This window comes from Antechinus flavipes, chromosome 4, assembly GCF_016432865.1.
Source record: "Antechinus flavipes isolate AdamAnt ecotype Samford, QLD, Australia chromosome 4, AdamAnt_v2, whole genome shotgun sequence".
Taxonomy (NCBI): Eukaryota; Metazoa; Chordata; class Mammalia; order Dasyuromorphia; family Dasyuridae; genus Antechinus; species Antechinus flavipes.
This window is the reverse complement of record NC_067401.1, coordinates 181,662,734-181,680,999: the sequence shown is the minus strand read 5'-3', so window position 1 is coordinate 181,680,999 and position 18,266 is coordinate 181,662,734. Positions and strand designations below refer to the sequence as shown.

General features: G+C 36.5%; 1 protein-coding gene across 1 annotated transcript in view; it reads right to left on the bottom strand.

Moving 5' to 3' along the window:
* Nucleotides 1-1,505: 1,505 nt before the first annotated feature.
* The window catches only part of LOC127561415 (uncharacterized), a 34,783-nt gene continuing 18,022 nt past the window's right edge, over nucleotides 1,506-18,266 (bottom strand). Inside the window, exon 3 of the mRNA XM_051996664.1 lies at nucleotides 1,506-2,536. Within this exon, the coding sequence (XP_051852624.1) occupies nucleotides 2,107-2,536 (430 nt within the window). The 3' untranslated portion in view covers nucleotides 1,506-2,106. The remainder of the gene's footprint in view (nucleotides 2,537-18,266) is intronic.

The window sequence follows — 18,266 nt, the reverse complement described above, 5'->3', positions numbered from 1 at the left end:
AGTTCTTTCAGTTTTAAATTTGTGATCCTGTGTTTCTAATATCCTAAATCTTTCTTCCCTTTCCTACAACCACAGTCCTTTAAAAACTTGAAAATACCGATCATATCTGCCCTGTTCCCATTCTTCACCCTTGTTCTCCAGGCTAAGCTTGACAATTTCTTTCACCCTTCCAATTTGTCTCCAATTTACCAATTTCTCTTCTTGACATAATATTCTAGTTTCTCCATCAAATGTTTAGGATTAAATTATAGAGTGTCCTATCTACATCTATAGGAGGAAAACTTCCATATTATGAGTTCCCCCACAGGAAAAGAAGGAGATAATATTTGGGGCTGAAAGATGCCTTTGAGGCCACTGCTTAAAAATAAAATTTGCCTGGGTCATATATACACATATGTACACATGCATATCTTTATATGTCTCTGTCTATATGTACCCCACAGTTACTGATATGTAAGCTAAATTAAAAGGAATTTATTTGGGCAAAACTACTAGATTTCACAGGCATTTGAATAAGAAGTAGGAATATAAGTGAGGTAATATAGCCACATTGATACTTGTAGGGGAGGGATAATCAATAAAGAATTTGCTTTAGCTGATTTACTTTTTCTTCATTGAAGCACTCAGAATTGAAAATCTGCCAAAGATGGACACTAGTTACATGCCCCTCATCAATTATTTGTTGAACTCTTCTTTACGGTTAAGTTTACAGGATCATAGATGATAGAAAGAACAAGAGAAATCTGGAAGTACTTTCATTTTTACAGATAAGGAAAAGGAATTCAAAGAAATTCATGTAATTTATCCAAGGTCACACAGTCAATTATGGAAGGGGATTAGAATCCAGGCTGTCTGGTTGTAAATTGTTTCAATCCCAAAGTTTAAAAATGACTTCTAGTAATCAAATAACATTTATTAAGACAAAAGTTATGTCAAGAAGGCTATGAAAAAATGTTTTGGATTATAGAACTCGGTATGCAGGACCTCCACGGTGCAGGAACTCTTGCTGATTTTGAGTTTATTTAGGTGATCGCACAGACTAGATACCAAACAGGACACTACTCTGCGAATGCCTTTACTTAGAGATTTGTTGAATTCTTTTCTCTTGCATATAACCAGCCGCAAGTGGCAGTGAAGGATGCAAATTATTTTTATTGTCCGGATGTATTGCCAGTTAATTCTCAAATTTTAATTGCTTTCAAGAGTTCAGGCGCCACTTCGTTCTGCATAACTGACTTGGCAAAGCTCAGGAGAAACTGCATTCCTGCTACAGAAGATCAAGACTTAGTCTTGGCTAACTCGGAGACAGAAATAAAACCAGAAAACACACAAAAAAGGAATCTTATTTTTTGCCTTTTCAGTGAGTGGGAAAGTGGCGGGAAGAAACAATGGAACTGAAAATAAAGTTTAAAAGAAGCAAACAGACTATACAAACAACAACAACAAAAAAAGATGGATAGAACAGTTCGATCACTGAAAACAAGTTTCACATTAGGGCACTCTGATTGGTTGATATTAGTTTTATTCATTGGTCAATGAGAAACAAAATCCAGAATCTTTTAATTTGCATACGCCCTTTTAAAATTGCCGAATTTAACGTAATGTACTGAAACGATGATCCCTTTTTGTATACAACAGGAGTGTTCCAGATTCTAACGTTTGTTAATTTTGTGATTTTATGGTTCTTATATTAGGCAGTGAGGTGGAGCAGTGTGTAATAGCATTGGGTCCCAAGTCAGAAAAACTACCTTCCCAAGTTCAAATTTGAACTCGGGTTCTAACAGGCCACGTAGAAGATAACCTATTAACTGTAATAAGCAACTGAACTACTTCAGAACAAAGCTTCAGTTGCGTTTCGCCCGATATCAACGTACCACGTGGTTAAAAATTTTTAATTTTTAAAGTGTAGTTCCTGGAACCGGAAGTGCCTCTCCTGAGAGAAATCAAGTGTGAATTAGAACAAAAATAGGCCAACTGGTCACCCTCACAAGACAAAGCTTCCAGGCAAGATCTGATTCTAGAAAATTACAGCTGTTTTGAAAGAAAATGCAGGTGGCTCTGAAAAGAGCCTTTTGGTTTGTCTATTTTGAAACTGAAGTGAAAATTTTAAGCCCTTTCTCCACGGATGCGGCGAGCCAGTTGAATATCTTTAGGCATGATGGTGACCCGCTTAGCATGGATTGCGCACAGATTAGTGTCTTCAAACAGCCCCACAAGATAGGCTTCGCTGGCCTCCTGCAAAGCCATCACTGCTGAACTCTGGAAACGAAGATCAGTCTTGAAATCCTGAGCGATTTCGCGAACAAGCCGCTGGAAAGGCAACTTGCGAATAAGTAGCTCTGTGGATTTTTGATAGCGGCGGATTTCTCGCAGGGCCACAGTGCCGGGACGGTAGCGGTGAGGTTTTTTCACGCCTCCGGTAGCTGGAGCACTTTTCCGAGCTGCTTTGGTAGCAAGTTGCTTACGGGGCGCTTTACCGCCTGTAGACTTACGAGCAGTTTGTTTGGTACGAGCCATATCAGAACTGGGGCAACAACTCTTAACATGGGAAAAAGTAGGCGCTTGCTGCCCCTTTTATAGAGGCAGGATTGTATTCATTGGTCTGAAGTCATATTCGAAGACTTGTGCTTCAAGCCTATTGGCTCATAGTTCAATCCTCGCAGTAGATGAACTCAGAAGTTGCAGGACTGAATGGAACCTCACCTCTGTAGCTTATTTACATCCCCTCCCTTGTTCTTTCCTCTTTGGGAAATTCCTTTTTTTTTTTTTTTAAACCAATATCTATTCTATATTTCAGTTTTTGCATAATTTGTTTACTTTCAATACTATTTTTTTTAAAAAAATTTAATAGCTTTTTATTTACAAGTTATATGCATGGGTAATTTCACAGCATTGACAATTGCCAAACCTTTTGTTCCAATTTTTCCCCTCCTTTCCCCCGACCCCTCCCCTAGATGGTAGGATGACCAATACATTTTAAATATATTAGTATATAAATTAAATACAAAATAAGTATACATGTCCAAACCATTATTTTGCTGTACAAAAAGAATCGGACTCCGAAATATTGTACAGTTAGCCTGTGAAGGAAATCAAAAATGCAGAGGGGCAAAAATATAGGGATTGGGAATTCGATGTAATGGTTCTTAGTCATCTCCCAGAATTCTTTTGCTGGGTGTAGCTGGTTCAGTTCATTACTGCTCCATTAGAACTGATTTGGTTCATCTTCATTGCTGAAGATGGCCTGGTCCATCAGAATTGATCATCATTTAGTATTATTGTTGAAGTATATAATGATCTCCTGGTCCTACTCATTTCACTCAGCATCAGTTCATGTAAGTCTCTCCAGGCCTTTCTGAAATCATCCAGTTGGTCGTTTCTTACCGAACAATAATATTCCATATTATTCATATACCACAATGTATTCAGCCATTCTCCATTTGATGGGCATCTAATCAGTTTCCAGTTTCTGGCCACTACAAAGAGGGCTGCCACAAACATTCGTGCACATACAGGTCCCTCTCCCTTCTTTAGTATCTCTTTGGGATATAAGACCAGTAGTAACACTGCTGGGTCAAAGGGTATGCACAGTTTGATAACTTTTTGAGCATAGTTCCAAATTGCTCTCCAGAATGGTTGGATGTATTCACAATTCCACCAACAATGTATTAGTGTCCCCTCCAACATTCCCCATTATTTTTCCAGTCATTCTAGCCAGTCTGATAGGTGTGTAGTGGTCTCTCAGAGTTGTCTTAATTTGCATTTCCCTGATTTATAATGACTTGGAACATCTTTTCATATGGCTAGATATAGTTTCAATTTCTTCTTCTGAGAATTGTCTGTTCATATCCTTTGGCCATTTATCAATTAGAGAATGGTTTGATTTTTTTTTTAATAAATTAGAGTCAATTCTCTATATATTTTGGATATGAGGCCTTTATCAGAACCTTTGACTGCAAAAATGTTTTCCCAGTTTATTGCTTCCCTTCTAATCTTGTCTGCATTAGTTTTGTTTGTACAAAAACTTTTCAATTTGATATAATCAAAATTTTCTATTGTGAGCAGTAATGATCTCTAGTTCTTCTTTGGTCATAAATTCCTTCTTCTTCGATAGGTCTGAGAGGTAAACTATCCTGCGTTCCTCTAATTTATTTGTAATCTCATTCTTTATGCCTAGGTCATGAACCCATTTTGACCTTATCTTGATGTATGGTGTTAAGTGTGGATAATTTCAACACTATCTTACCTGTTTTCATTTTTAGTTTGTTCTTCAAGATAAACTAAATGTTTGGTTTGCAACCAAAATTTCTTGTATTTGGGGGAAAAAAAAAAAAAACGCTCGGAAGTTCCAGGATGGTCACTGTTTATATCTATTTCTTTCTCTTCCCCCAATTTGTTTCATTCTTTACCACCTTTTTTCCATGCTTTCATCATAATCCCCTACGCCTATTATCCTTCATGAATTATAGCAACTTTATGGTACAGAATTTTACTTTCCTCTGTTAACGGATCCTCATGTGAAAAATTCTAGTCTTAATTGATTGGAATGTGTAAGAAGTTGCATGGTTTCCTGATAGTCATGTAGCTAGAATCTATCAGTGGCAAGACAAATCCTGGTGTTTTAGAATCCAAACCCTTTATTTCCTGCCCTTCCCCCTCACCCCATTCACCATGCTATCTCTCAATTCATGATTATTTATTTTAAAAAGAAAGAAAATTCAAGTTTTTTTTTTTTAAATCAACTATTTATTCATGTCACTCCAAAAAATCAACCAGTAAGCATGGAATAAGATATTTGTGCTGGTGATACAAGAATAAAAAATGATTCTATTTTACCCATTGAAGACATGTCCATAAAAGATGATACCAGGGGATGGTGCAGGAGGGGGAGACACTGGGAAATAGTGGGGAAAGAAAAGGACTGAAGAAAGCAGTGCAAGATGAAGAAGTGAGGAGGGAAAATGTTCTACGGTTGGATGATAAGTAATGCAATTCAAAGAAAGCAGGTGGTAGGCAATGGAGTGTCTTGTGTGAGGAACAGTTAAGAGTAGTTTGGTTTTCTGTAACAAACTTGGTAAGATTGTTGAGATCAGTTTCTGGAAGGCTTTAAATGTCAAAGAGAAATTTGTACTAGATCCTAGAGACCCAGGTCCTACAGGTGATAAAGTTGAAAAAGTGGTTTTTGGTAACAGGTGCTTAGATTCTAAATTCAGTGCTCTTTGTAATAAGCATTTATTAAGCAGCTACTATTTGTAAGTAGAGACAAGAAAAAGTTATCACTGCCTTCAAGTTTAATAGGTTGAACAAACACTGAAAAATGTATTTATTAAAATTTTGAATCACTATTCTGTGAAAGATCACTTGATTAATTCACTGTTCAAATTACAGTTTCCATTTAAGCCAATATTATAGATTGTGATACACTTTCTAGTTCAAAAACAACCTATATTCAGGATTCTAGAATTTCTGGGTTGACTTTTTCCTTTCTGTTTCTAATGGATTTTTCTATTTAAAAAAATAGCAGAAGGTAGAACACTCAACTAACATGTACAATGTTGTTTTGAGTAAACTCCTACCCCAACTAAGACATGTTTCCTATGAAAGAAATACTAAATACAGACTTACATATGTGCACACTGATAATAAAATAAACTTAAGAATATCAGAACTTATAACTAGTTACACTATCAAGAAATTGACACTTAAAATCCTTAATATATAAAGCCGTTTTAGGAACTGCTAAATAGGGCTGCCCTTAATTTAAAATTTCATCTCAGCTCTATACTGAGCTTCTCTATTTTAGTATTTTCTTAGTCAGCTTTTCTTGCTGGTTAACTCTGACCAAAGAATCAAGGAGCTTTAACCTCTCAAACTATAGCTGCTATCTGATTATGGTTTGGTATTTCATTTGGAATGGGAGAATTGATAAACTGCTCCTCCAGAAACCCTCAGGAAAAATAGAGAAAACTACTTGTTAAAAGCACCAAACAGAAAAGATAACTGAATGCTGGCTCTGCTTTCTAAAGTGATGTAGCCATTATTCTTATTACAATTAAAGGTTTAAAAGACTGAAAAGAGATTTGTTTGTTTCTTGAAAAGCATTTGAGTTCATCGGAGTCTAAATCTTAGAACTTTATTCTCTTCAACAGTGGTTGCTCAATGTTTGAGGGCGCAGGACTATTGGATAGGTTAGTATAAGACCATGCACACAGGAAGTACTGGGTTTTTATTTCATCTTCAAAAATAAAGGCCTAAGTGAAACTATTAACATGAATTACTTCCAATTTTTAAAAATTTCAGAAACATATTTGTTATGCCACAGCCTCTTTTGAACTGTTCTACCTCAGTTTCCCTGTACTGGTTTCCCTTGTCTCAGTTTCCTTAACTGTTCCCCTTAGTTGTAAAACCTCTCTCTGGCCCATTAAGACTGAGGACCATCTGCTCTAAGGTTATAAATTGTCAATGTAAGCAAAAGGAGGGAATTCAGATTTCCTGACTCCTTCGGTCCTCAAGAATTTACCTCTGTTTATTCAAACATCCTGACTCTGGCTTTTAGTAGCCTCCTCCCCCATCCTGACAAGGCCAAATGGATCTGTGAAGAAGTTTCCTGCTTTTTTCCCCTCTTCTTTGTTTGTAAAAAAAGGTATTTAAGGGATTGGGATTCTTCCATACATTGCTGGATTCTTTGAGATGACAATATCATCCAGCTCTGGGACCAACATGGATCCATTGGTTCCAGTATATCTCTCCATTTAATAAACTATGGAATTGGTCTTTAATCTCTGTCTGACTGTATAATTTGAGACAAGAGTCCTGTCCAGTCAATTATGCTCTCCAATTAATAAAATATTAAAAACTCTCTAATCTCTCTCCTGCCTCAGTTTTTCTGGCATTACATATTTTGCCAGTAGAGGCCTGGATTTATTTGTTTGCTTTCCATTTTGAAAGTTTATCTTGTCAAGCTCTATTCATCTTCCTGTCAGATGTTGAAGGAATAAGAAATTTACTTATCCAACTCTGCCAAAATCTCAACAATTTTGAAACTGCCCACCACCACACCAAACATATACATTAATTAACTAATAAAGTTAAATTAAGTGACGAATAAAGAGCGAGGCTTAGGAAAAATAAAAAAGTAGAGGAAAAAGAAATTGGAAAAAAATTCATAAAGGAATTCCATAAGTCTTTGGTTGTTTTCCTTTTCCATGTAGCCACTTGGTCCTGCTCTCCTGAAGCTCTGGAATCTTTACCACCTGATATCTTTAATAATGGTATGTTATTCTTTTCAACAGCTCTCAAATGGATCATCTGATCTCTATTTGAATAAAACCCTTCTTCTCTTCAAATTTATCAGGTCTGGGAAGATGATCTATTAGAGCCTGAGAAGTCTTCTCTCTCTAACTGGGCCTGCAGCTAGACACTTGAGTAGAGAGTTAAATTTAATGTGAAGGCATGATTTCAAATGTTATCTAGACAAATTATTAAATTTCTTGGTCAGCCTCAGTTTCCTAATCTGTAAAATGGTGACAATAACACCCACTTCAGGGTTGTTATGAAGATTAAATAAAAGAACATATGTAAAATGCCTTATAAATCTTAAGACATCCCATAAATGTTAATTATGATTATTGTTATTATTATTTTCTTCCACAGATCAATATCTAAGGGCCTAGAGTCCAATCAACATTCTCAAGAACTACTAGGAACATAAGTGAACATAGAGAATTCTTTCTAGTTCACCCTCTAGAATATCAGTCCTGAAACAGAAGAGTATCTCATATCCTTGTTTCCTCACTTTACTAAAGTCCAAAGAATTCCCAGTCCATCTTGTTTAACTTTAGTAAGTCATCTTGTCCCAAATCTTACAAAAAGTACTAGGAATTCCCAGGAGTACATTAAACCACAGGATATTGGGAGGGAAGCGAAATGGAAAAAACAGAACACTAGAAACATAGGGGGAAAAAAGGCTGTGAAATGTTGTTCAAGTACTGATAAGTACTGCTGCCATATCATAATCTGTTATGCCATAGTCTTCTTGAACTGTTCTACTTCAGTTTCCCTGCATTAGTTTCCCTGAATTATATCTTCATTGTTCTGAGTCAGCATGCAACCCCTGCCTTTTTTCCTGTTCATTAGGGCTGCACTACCCCACTCTAAACATTCCAAAAGATAAAAGACTATCTCGGATAACTAATTGACATCTTTACTTATGTTTATTCAGACATCCTGACTCTGGCTTCCTAGTAAGAATTTATAGTTTTCCCCCCATCTTGATAGAACCAAATTTGTGGTCCTGAGACTTCCTGCTCTTTTCTTCCTGCCTTTGTTTCTCTTCTTACTGGAATCCTATTTAAAAAAAAAACAAAAAACAAAAAACAAAAAAAAAACCCTGGGATCTCACATTAACCACTGGATATTTTGAGAGAAGAGTACTGTCCAGTCAATCAATTAAATTCTTCAATAAATAAAATATTAAAAACTCTCTAATCTCTATCTTGCCTCAGTTTCTCCGGCATTACACTTGGAGATTCCACTGAGATATTAGAAACTGAGAATGGGAATAGAGATTAGAAACCTTTGGGTCTCTGCCTTGGGCTTTGGGGTTGCTAGAGATCAGAGTTCTTGGCCTGGAGAGGCTAGCCCTCTGGATTTGTTTCCAGAGTCTCCAGGGAATAGAGTAGTTTTCAGTTGCTGCCAAGCCTGATGGTAAACACCTTCATATTCGGCCATAGGAGAGTAAGTTTACATGTCTGTTTTAGCACATCTGATCTGTTTATATGTCCTGTTTATGCTAGCATCTGTATTCTTAGAATAATAAAATGTCGATGGGCATTAAATTCTGAGAAGGATATCATTCTGGGACGCTGGAGGATATCCTCTGTTCTGAGTGTCTTCTAAGACACATCTGGTTCTGGGTGCCAGTGGCATAATTCTAGGTATTCTAGAGTATAAATCTGGTTGGGTGTTCTGACACCATCTGGGTCTGGTTCTGATTTTGGTTGCCTCCAGGCAAAATCTTGGTTCTGGTTATCTCTAGGGATTCTCTGTGAAGGAAAAGAAATGCACCAAACTGGAGCCTAAGAAGCTTTGTTTGGATTCTGGGAGAAAAGAATCTCAAGATGAAACAAACTTCTCTCCAGGTTATTCCTGGGGAAAAGTCTGTATGTGTTAAATGTGTGCAGTCTGTGTGATTTGTGTTCTGTGTTCCACGTAATGTGTGTTCTGTGTTCTATGTGATTTGTTTGTTTTGTTAATTTAAGAGCTTTGTTAAGTTTTAAGAACAATGATTAATTTGGGAATTGGTTATTTGAAAATTTGCTTGTGATTTTAAACTTTTTAACCTGTTGTACTTACTACTTTGTGAGTAAAAGGAACAAAAAGGCAGATGGTTTTTCTTTGAAGCAGTTTCCAGAGCCTACTAGAAAAAAGAGCAATAAATCCTTATCTGATTGACATTCAGGAAGGAGAAAAACATTTGATTAGGAACTTTGGGATGATTCTGAAATTAGTGGGAAATAATTTTGCTTTTGCCTTTGCATGATAGAGTCTTTTATTCTGAATATAAGATCTTGGAATTTGTTTGAATATTGATACCTTTATTACTAAAGAGGAAAAATATATATATACCATATATATAATTATATATAGTATTATATGTTATTATATTATATTACATAAGATTATATATACTTAATATATAATAAAAAATATATATTAAAAAAACTTTTGTAAAAAGTTTGGTTTGATTCAGTTTGTTAACATAAGTTATACTTTAAATTCAGCTCTGCTGGACATGTGTGGTTTTTGTGGAGTTTTGAGTTATTCACTATATAGTGAGACTCTTACAGGTTTTGAAGGAAAAAGGAAAGAAGAATGAAGGTGATTTATGAAGGATTGATTTGTAGGAGCAATTATAGGTGTTCATGATTTTAGGAAGTAAGAGAAAGGTTTTTGGCAGTGGAAAGAAGAGGTGGAGAGAAACGGGAGAGGATCCTTTGTCTTCAAAGGTAAAGATTCAACTCGAACCTCCCTGCCCCACCCCACTGCTTTCTGCTACTTTAGCAATGGAGCATCTAGTTAGGAAAATTGTTGGAGATTGTTTAAGGCATGTAGCTGAGGGAAAGAGAAGAGTTAAGTAGGCAAAGGAAGAGAAAAAATTTTAGTGGAAGGATTTCAATATAAAAATTGAGTGGGGACCTAAGGGAATCTTTTGTCCAGAGGTGTAGGAGTGGGGGAAGGGTGGCCACATGGAATCTTCCCCCTCTCCCAAGTGTGTTTGAGCCATTTCCTGCAGAGGCTTGATTAATTTATTGAATATTTGGTTTTTTTTAGATACATAATGGTTTTCTTGTTTGAGGAATATGGTCACAAATGTGATCCATACTTTGGTTAAATTATTTCTAAAAGTTTAATATTTTAAAGAATCTTTCACATGATTTGATGTGGAATTGGGTATCTGTATAGGTTTAAATTGATTGTATTGAGTCATGCTGAGGTTATTTAAACAGACTCTGGAAATAATAGTTTTTTCTTTGTTCTTTTGAAAATGTTTCTATTGACTTCCGGTTAAGATGGCAGAGAGGAGGCTCACAGCTGCATAATCTCCACGCTTTCTCTCACTATCCACTTCATTACAAGCCTCTGAATCAATGCTTGACTGAAAAAAACCCACATATAGTTACCAAGAGAAGCCATCCTTGAGATTCGCCAAGAAAAGTCTGTCTTTACTGGAGGGCTGGGACGGTTTTAGATCGGGTGCAGGCGGTGGGCAGCGGCAGTGAGAGCACGGGAGCAGACTGGAGAGGGGGTGGGGAGTGATCGCAGCCGTCTCTGCGGGGAGAGCTTCGCTACAGGTTTGGATACTTTGCTCCGGCAGCAAGTCAACAGCCCAGCAGAGAAGCTAAAAACACCGGGGTTGAAGAATACAACCCCAAACAGCTGGAGTCTCCCTGGACCTGGCCGCCCCCCCCCCCCCCCCCCAGTGACTCAGCACGCTCTGGGATCTCAGAGCGCACGCGCAACACAGTCCTGCTAGTGCCTCACTGCTGCCTCCTGCAGTCTGGAGAGGAAGCTCGATAACATACCCAACCCCTCCCCCAAAGAAAGACTCCAGTTTTTTCTGTTTTTCTTTGCTAGTTTGTCTTTGATTATTAGACAGAATGAGCAAGAAGCTGAAGAGGACTTTAACCCTTGACAGCTTCTATACAGATAGAGAGCAGACTCTAAATCCTGAGGAGACTAAAAACAGACAGTCTCCAGGTGAATCCCCAAAGGAGGAGATCATCTGTTCCTCAGCACAGATGAACCTCATGGAAGTAATTAAAAAGGCTCTCACAAGGGAGCTAGAAGAAAAATGGGAAAAGGAGAGGGAGGCTTGGCAAAAGAGCCTGGAGAAGTCAGTTAAAGAGAGAGTGGATAAAGAAGTAAAATCCTTGAAAAATAGGATTGGTGAACTGGAAACAGAAAACAGCTCTCTAAAAAACAAAATTGGCGAAATGGAAAAAAATTCCACAGAACAAAAGAACTCAATGGGACAATTAGAAAAAGATCTTAAAAAAGTGAGTGAAGAAAATACCTCACTGAAAATCAGAATTGAACAATTGGAATTGAATGACTCGAGGAGACAAGAAGAATCAGTCAAGCAAATCCAAAAAAAATCAAACAATGGAAAAGAATGTGAAATACCTTCTGGGGAAGACAAGAGACCTGGAAAACAGATCCAGGAGAGACAATCTGAGAATCATTGGACTCCCAGAAAAACATGATGAAAAAAAGAGCCTGGACACTATTTTCCAGGAAATTATCAAAGAGAACTGCCCAGAAGTCATAGGAACAGAGGAAAAAATAAACATTGAAAGGATTCATCGATCACCCACTGAAAGGGATCCTAAAATCAAAACACCAAGGAATATAGTGGCCAAATGCCAGAACCCTCAGATGAAGGAAAAAATATTGCAAGCGGCTAGAAAAACCCAATTCAAGTATCAAGGAGCCACAATAAGGATCACCCAGGATCTGGCAGCATCCACATTAAAAGATCGAAGGGCCTGGAATACGATATTCTGAAAGGCTAAGGAACTTGGTATGCAACCAAAAATAACTTACCTAGCAAGAATGAGCATCTTTTTCCAGGGAAGAAGATGGACATTCAACGAAGTAAGCGAATTTCATCTATTTCTGATGAAAAAGCCAGAACTTAATAAAAAGTTTGATCTACAAATATAGAACTCAAGAGAAATCTAAAAAGGTAAAGATTAATCTTGGGAACTATATTTTGAATATATAGATGTATAAAGAATACATGTATACCTTGTTCTAGAAATTGATGTGGAAAGGACATTGTACCAGAAAAAGGGTAAAGTGGGGATAGTACATCTCATGAAGAGGCATAGGAAACCCATTATATCTGAGAGAAAGAAGGGAAGGGGATGAATATAGTGGGTATCTTACTGCCTTCAGAATTGGCTTTAAGTGAAAAATCTTAAGACATATTCAATCTATGGTGAAACTTCTCCCACCTCATTGAAAAGTGAGAAGGGAAAAGTGAAAAGGGAAGGAATAAGCTAAGCGGAAGGGAATACGGGAACTGGGAGGGAAAGGGGTAAGATAGGGGGAGGAACTCTAAGGCGGGGGGAGGGATACTAAAAAGGGAGGGCTGTGAGAAGCAAGTGGTGCTCACAAGCTTAATACTGGGAAGGGGGGGGGAAGGGGAAAGAAGGGAGAAAAGCATAATCCGGGGTTAACAAGATGGCAAGCAATACAGAATTGGTCATTCTAACCATAAATGTGAACGGGGTAAACTCCCCCATAAAGAGGAAGCGGTTAGCAGAATGGATTAAAAGCCAGAATCCTACAATATGTTGTTTACAGGAAACACACCTGAAGCGGGGAGATACATGCAGGTTAAAGGTAAAAGGTTGGAGCAAAATCTACTATGCTTCAGGTGAAGTCAAAAAAGCAGGGGTAGCCATCCTGATCTCAGATCAAGCTAAAGCAAAAATTGATCTAATTAAAAGAGATAAGGAAGGGCACTATATCTTGCTAAAGGGCAGCATGGATAATGAAGCACTATCTATATTAAACATATATGCACCAAGTGGGGTAGCATCTAAATTCTTAAAAGAGAAACTAAGAGAGCTGCAAGAAGAAATAGACAGTAAAACTATAATAGTGGGAGATCTTAACCTTGCACTCTCAGAATTAGATAAATCAAACCACAAAATAAATAAGAAAGAAGTCAAAGAGGTAAACAGAATACTAGAAAAGTTAGATATGATAGGTCTCTGGAGAAAATGTAATGGAGACAGAAAGGAATACACTTTCTTTTCAGCAGTTCATGGAACCTATACAAAAATTGACCATATATTAGGACATAAAAACCTCAAACTCAAATGCAGTAAGGCAGAAATAGTAAATGCATCCTTTTCAGACCACGATGCAATGAAAATTACATTCAACAAAAAACCAGGGGGAAATAGACCAAAAAATAATTGGAAACTAAATAATCTCATGCTAAAGAATGATTGGGTGAAACAGCAAATCATAGACATAATTAATAACTTCACACAAGAAAACGATAATAATGAGACATCATACCAAAATGTATGGGATGCAGCCAAAGCGGTAATAAGGGGAAATTTCATATCTCTAGAGGCCTATTTGTATAAAATAGAGAAAGAGAAGATCAATGAATTGGGTTTGCAACTAAAAATGCTAGAAAAGGAACAAATTAAAAACCCCCACTCAAACACTAAACTTGAAATTCTAAAAATAAAAGGAGAGATCAATAAAATTGAAAGTAAAAAAACTATCGAAATGATTAATAAAACTAAGAGTTTGTTCTATGAAAAAACCAACAAAATAGACAAACCCTTAGTAAATCTGATTAAAAAAAGGAAAGAGGAAAATCAAATTGTTAGTCTTAAAAATGAAAAGGGAGAACTCACCAGTAATGAAGAGGAAATTAGAACAATAATTAGGAGTTACTTTGCTCAACTTTATGCCAATAAATTCGACAACTTAAATGAAATAGAAAAATACCCCCAAAAATATAGCTTGCCCAAACTAACAGAGGAAGAAGTAAATATCCTAAACAGTCCCATCTCAGAAAAAGAAATAGAACAAACTATCAATCAACTCCCTAAGAAAAAATCCCCAGGACCAGATGGATTTACATGTGAATTCTACCAAACATTTAAAGAACAATTAACTCCAATGCTAAATAAACTATTTGAAAAAATAGGGATCGAAGGAGTCCTACCAAACTCCTTTTATGACACAGACATGGTACTGATACCTAAACCAGGTAGGCTGAAAACAGAGAAAGAAAATTATAGACCAATCTCCCTAATGAATATTGATGCTAAAATCTTAAATAAAATATTAGCAAAAAGATTACAGAAAATCATCCCCAGGATAATACACTATGACCAAGTAGGATTTATACCAGGAATGCAGGGTTGGTTCAATATTAGGAAAACTATTAGCATAATTGACTATATCAATAACCAAACAAACAAAAACCATATGATCATCTCAATAGATGCAGAAAAAGCATTTGATAAAATCCAACATCCATTCCTAATAAAAACACTTGAGAGCATAGGAATAAATGGACTTTTCCTTAAAATAGTCAGGAGCATATATTTAAAACCATCAGTAAGCATCATATGCAATGGAGAAAAACTGGAACCTTTCCCAGTAAGATCTGGAGTGAAGCAAGGTTGCCCACTATCACCATTATTATTTAATATCATATTAGAAACACTAGCCTCGGCCATAAGAGTCGAGAAAGATATTAAAGGAATTAGAGTAGGCAATGAAGAAACCAAACTATCACTCTTTGCAGATGATATGATGGTATATCTAGAGAACCCCAGAGATTCTACTAAAAAGCTATTAGAAATAATTCATAATTTTAGCAAAGTAGCTGGCTACAAAATAAATCCCCATAAATCCTCAGCATTTTTATAGATCTCCAACAAAACTCAACAGCAAGAGATACAAAGAGAAATTCCATTCAGAATAACTGTTGATACCATAAAATATTTGGGAATCTATCTACCAAAGGAAAGTCAGGAATTATATGAGCAAAATTATAAAAAAGTCTCCACACAAATAAAGTCAGACTTAAATAATTGGAAAAATATTAAGTGCTCTTGGATCGGCCGAGCGAACATAATAAAGATGACAATACTCCCTAAACTAATCTATTTATTTAGCGCTATACCAATCAGACTTCCAAGAAAATATTTTAATGATCTAGAAAAAATAACAACAAAATTCATATGGAACAATAAAAAGTCGAGAATCTCAAGGGAATTAATGAAAAAAAAAAATCAAATGAAGGTGGCCTAGCTGTACCTGATCTAAAATTATATTATAAAGCAGCAGTCACCAAAACCATTTGGTATTGGCTAAGAAATAGATTAGTGGATCAGTGGAAAAGGTTAGGTTCACAAGACAGAATAGTCAACTATAGCAATCTAGTGTTTGACAAACCCAAAGCCCCTAACTTCTGGGAAAAGAATTCATTATTTGATAAAAACTGCTGGGATAATTGGAAATTAGTATGGCAGAAATTAGGCATGGACCCACACCTAACACCATATACCAAGATAAGATCAAAATGGGTCCATGACCTAGGCATAAAGAACAAGATTATAAATAAATTAGAGGAACATAGAATAGTTTATCTCTCAGACTTGTGGAGGAGAAAGAAATTTGTGACCAAAGATGAACTAGAGACCATTACTGATCACAAAATAGAAAATTTTGATTACATCAAATTAAAAAGCCTTTGTACAAACAAAACTAATGCAAAAAAGATTAGAAGGGAAGCAACAAACTGGGAAAACATCTTCACAGTTAAAGGTTCTGATAAAGGCCTCATTTCTAAAATATATAGAGAACTGACTCAAATTTATAAGAAATCAAGCCATTCTCCAATTGATAAATGGTCAAAGGATATGAACAGACAATTTTCAGAGGATGAAATTGAAACTATTACCACTCATATGAAAGAGTGTTCCAAATCATTATTGATCAGAGAAATGCAAATTAAGACAACTCTGAGATACCACTACACACCTGTCAGATTGGCTAAGATGACAGGAAAAAATAATGATGAATGTTGGAGGGGATGCAGGAAAACTGGGACACTAATGCATTGTTGGTGGAGTTGTGAACGAATCCAACCATTCTGGAGAGCAATCTGGAATTATGCCCAAAAAATTATCAAATTGTGCATACCCTTTGATCCAGCAGTGTTTCTATTGGGCTTATATCCCAAAGAAATACTAAAGAAGGGAAAGGGACCTGTATGTGCCAAAATGTTTGTAGCAGCCCTATTTGTAGTGGCTAGAAACTGGAAAATGAATGGATGCCCATCAATTGGAGAATGGCTGGGTAAATTGTGGTATATGAATGTTATGGAATATTATTGTTCTGTAAGAAATGACCAGCAGGATGAATACAGAGAGGACTGGCGAGACTTACATGAACTGATGCTAAGTGAAATGAGCAGAACCAGGAGATCATTATACACTTCGACAACGATACTGTATGAGGACATATTTTGATGGAAGTGGATTTCTTTGACAAAGAGACCTAACTAAGTTTCAATTGATAAATGACGGACATAAGCAGCTACACCCAAAGAACGAACACTGGGAAACAAATGTGAACTATCTGCATTTTAGTTTTTCTTCCCGGGTTATTTATACCTTCTGAATCCAATTCTCCCTATGCAACAAGAGAACTGTTCGGCTCTGCAAACATATATTGTATCTAGGATATACTGCAACATATCCAACATATAAAGGACTGCTTGCCATCTAGGGGAGGGGGTGGAGGGAGGGAGGGGGAAAAAAAATCGGAAAAGAAACGAGTGCAAGGAATAATGTTGTCATTATAAAGTAATCATTAAATAAAAAATAAAAAAAAACATTTTTATTTTATATGAAAATAAAAAAAAATTTAAAAAAGAAAATGTTTCTATTATAGAAAATGTGCAATTTGGGATGTTTGTCTAGGTATTGGGTATTTTAAAAGCAAAATGATTTGTATGTATAATGTTCACTTATGTAACATCTACTTAGACATGATAATTGTTCTAAGTTGTGAACTTACTGGGACAGATTTCTTACTGTCATCACTATAAGATTATGGTAAATATTTGTTTAGGATTTATCTGAAATTTGATTAATGGAATTTGTTACTGAAGGTAAAATTTCTTGGGCTTATAGTTAATTAATTAATGCTATTTGGGAGTTTTAAAACTCCCTTCTCTGACAGTAGGACAATTGATTGGAATAAAACTGGGTTAAAGCTATTTTATCCTGTCCTGTATGTGCTAAAGGTTGAGTTTTGACTGCTTATGTTATGTTATAGTTATGTTCTTGCATTTTTTTTTCTCCTATAACTGATTTCTATGATCAGAGCAATGGTCAATAGAATTGTTAATGCAATTCAATTATGCCATACCTTGCTATTTTCCGTCTGATTATATGGTTCAGTCAGGCTGTATAGGTTATATCCTAAATACTTGGGCAAATAAGTATTTAGCCTGGTTATCTGTCTGTTACTGGATATTTGTGTTTTGTTTTTTTTAAGGTTTCTAAATGATAAGAGGACAATTAACAGTGGTCTGTGAAACCTAACTGCTGTTGAGACTTGAGACTAAGCCCTTTGCCTGTCCTGTTGTTGGAATCTTTACAAATTGTTAAGTCATTAGAGTTGATAGAGACAATAATTATCTAATTTAGCATGGTTAAGTATGATGGATCTGATCCTACAAGAAGACGTTATGGGCCAGAAGAAATAAGGTACTAAGTGGAACTGAGAAACAATGCTTATGTTCACGCCTTTACTCATTGGAGTTTACAAGTATGGGAGAGTCACAAAGTTAACCTTGCAACTTTGTGAATTCACACCTCCCTTGGAAGCTGTTAGGGCCAGAGAGCATTCTGGGAGGAAACCCACAATCTCACTCTCGGAGAAGGAGCATAAATAGAGCTTCAGGGAGCCAGTCAAGTGAGTTACTTTGAAACATTGCAAGGGATCGGAGAGGAGCACTCTGGGAGGAAGCCCACAAGCCCTCTGTCGGAGGCAAGAGAGCTTCATTTCCAACTTTCACCTTGGTGCTGGCTGGAGACATTTGGAGTTGAGCTAGAGAAGTCAGATTCATTCCATCTTCCACCTTTGTGCTGGCTGGAGGCTGAAGAAAGCATAGGCCTCTAAGAAAAACTAACTGGGCTATTTTGGAG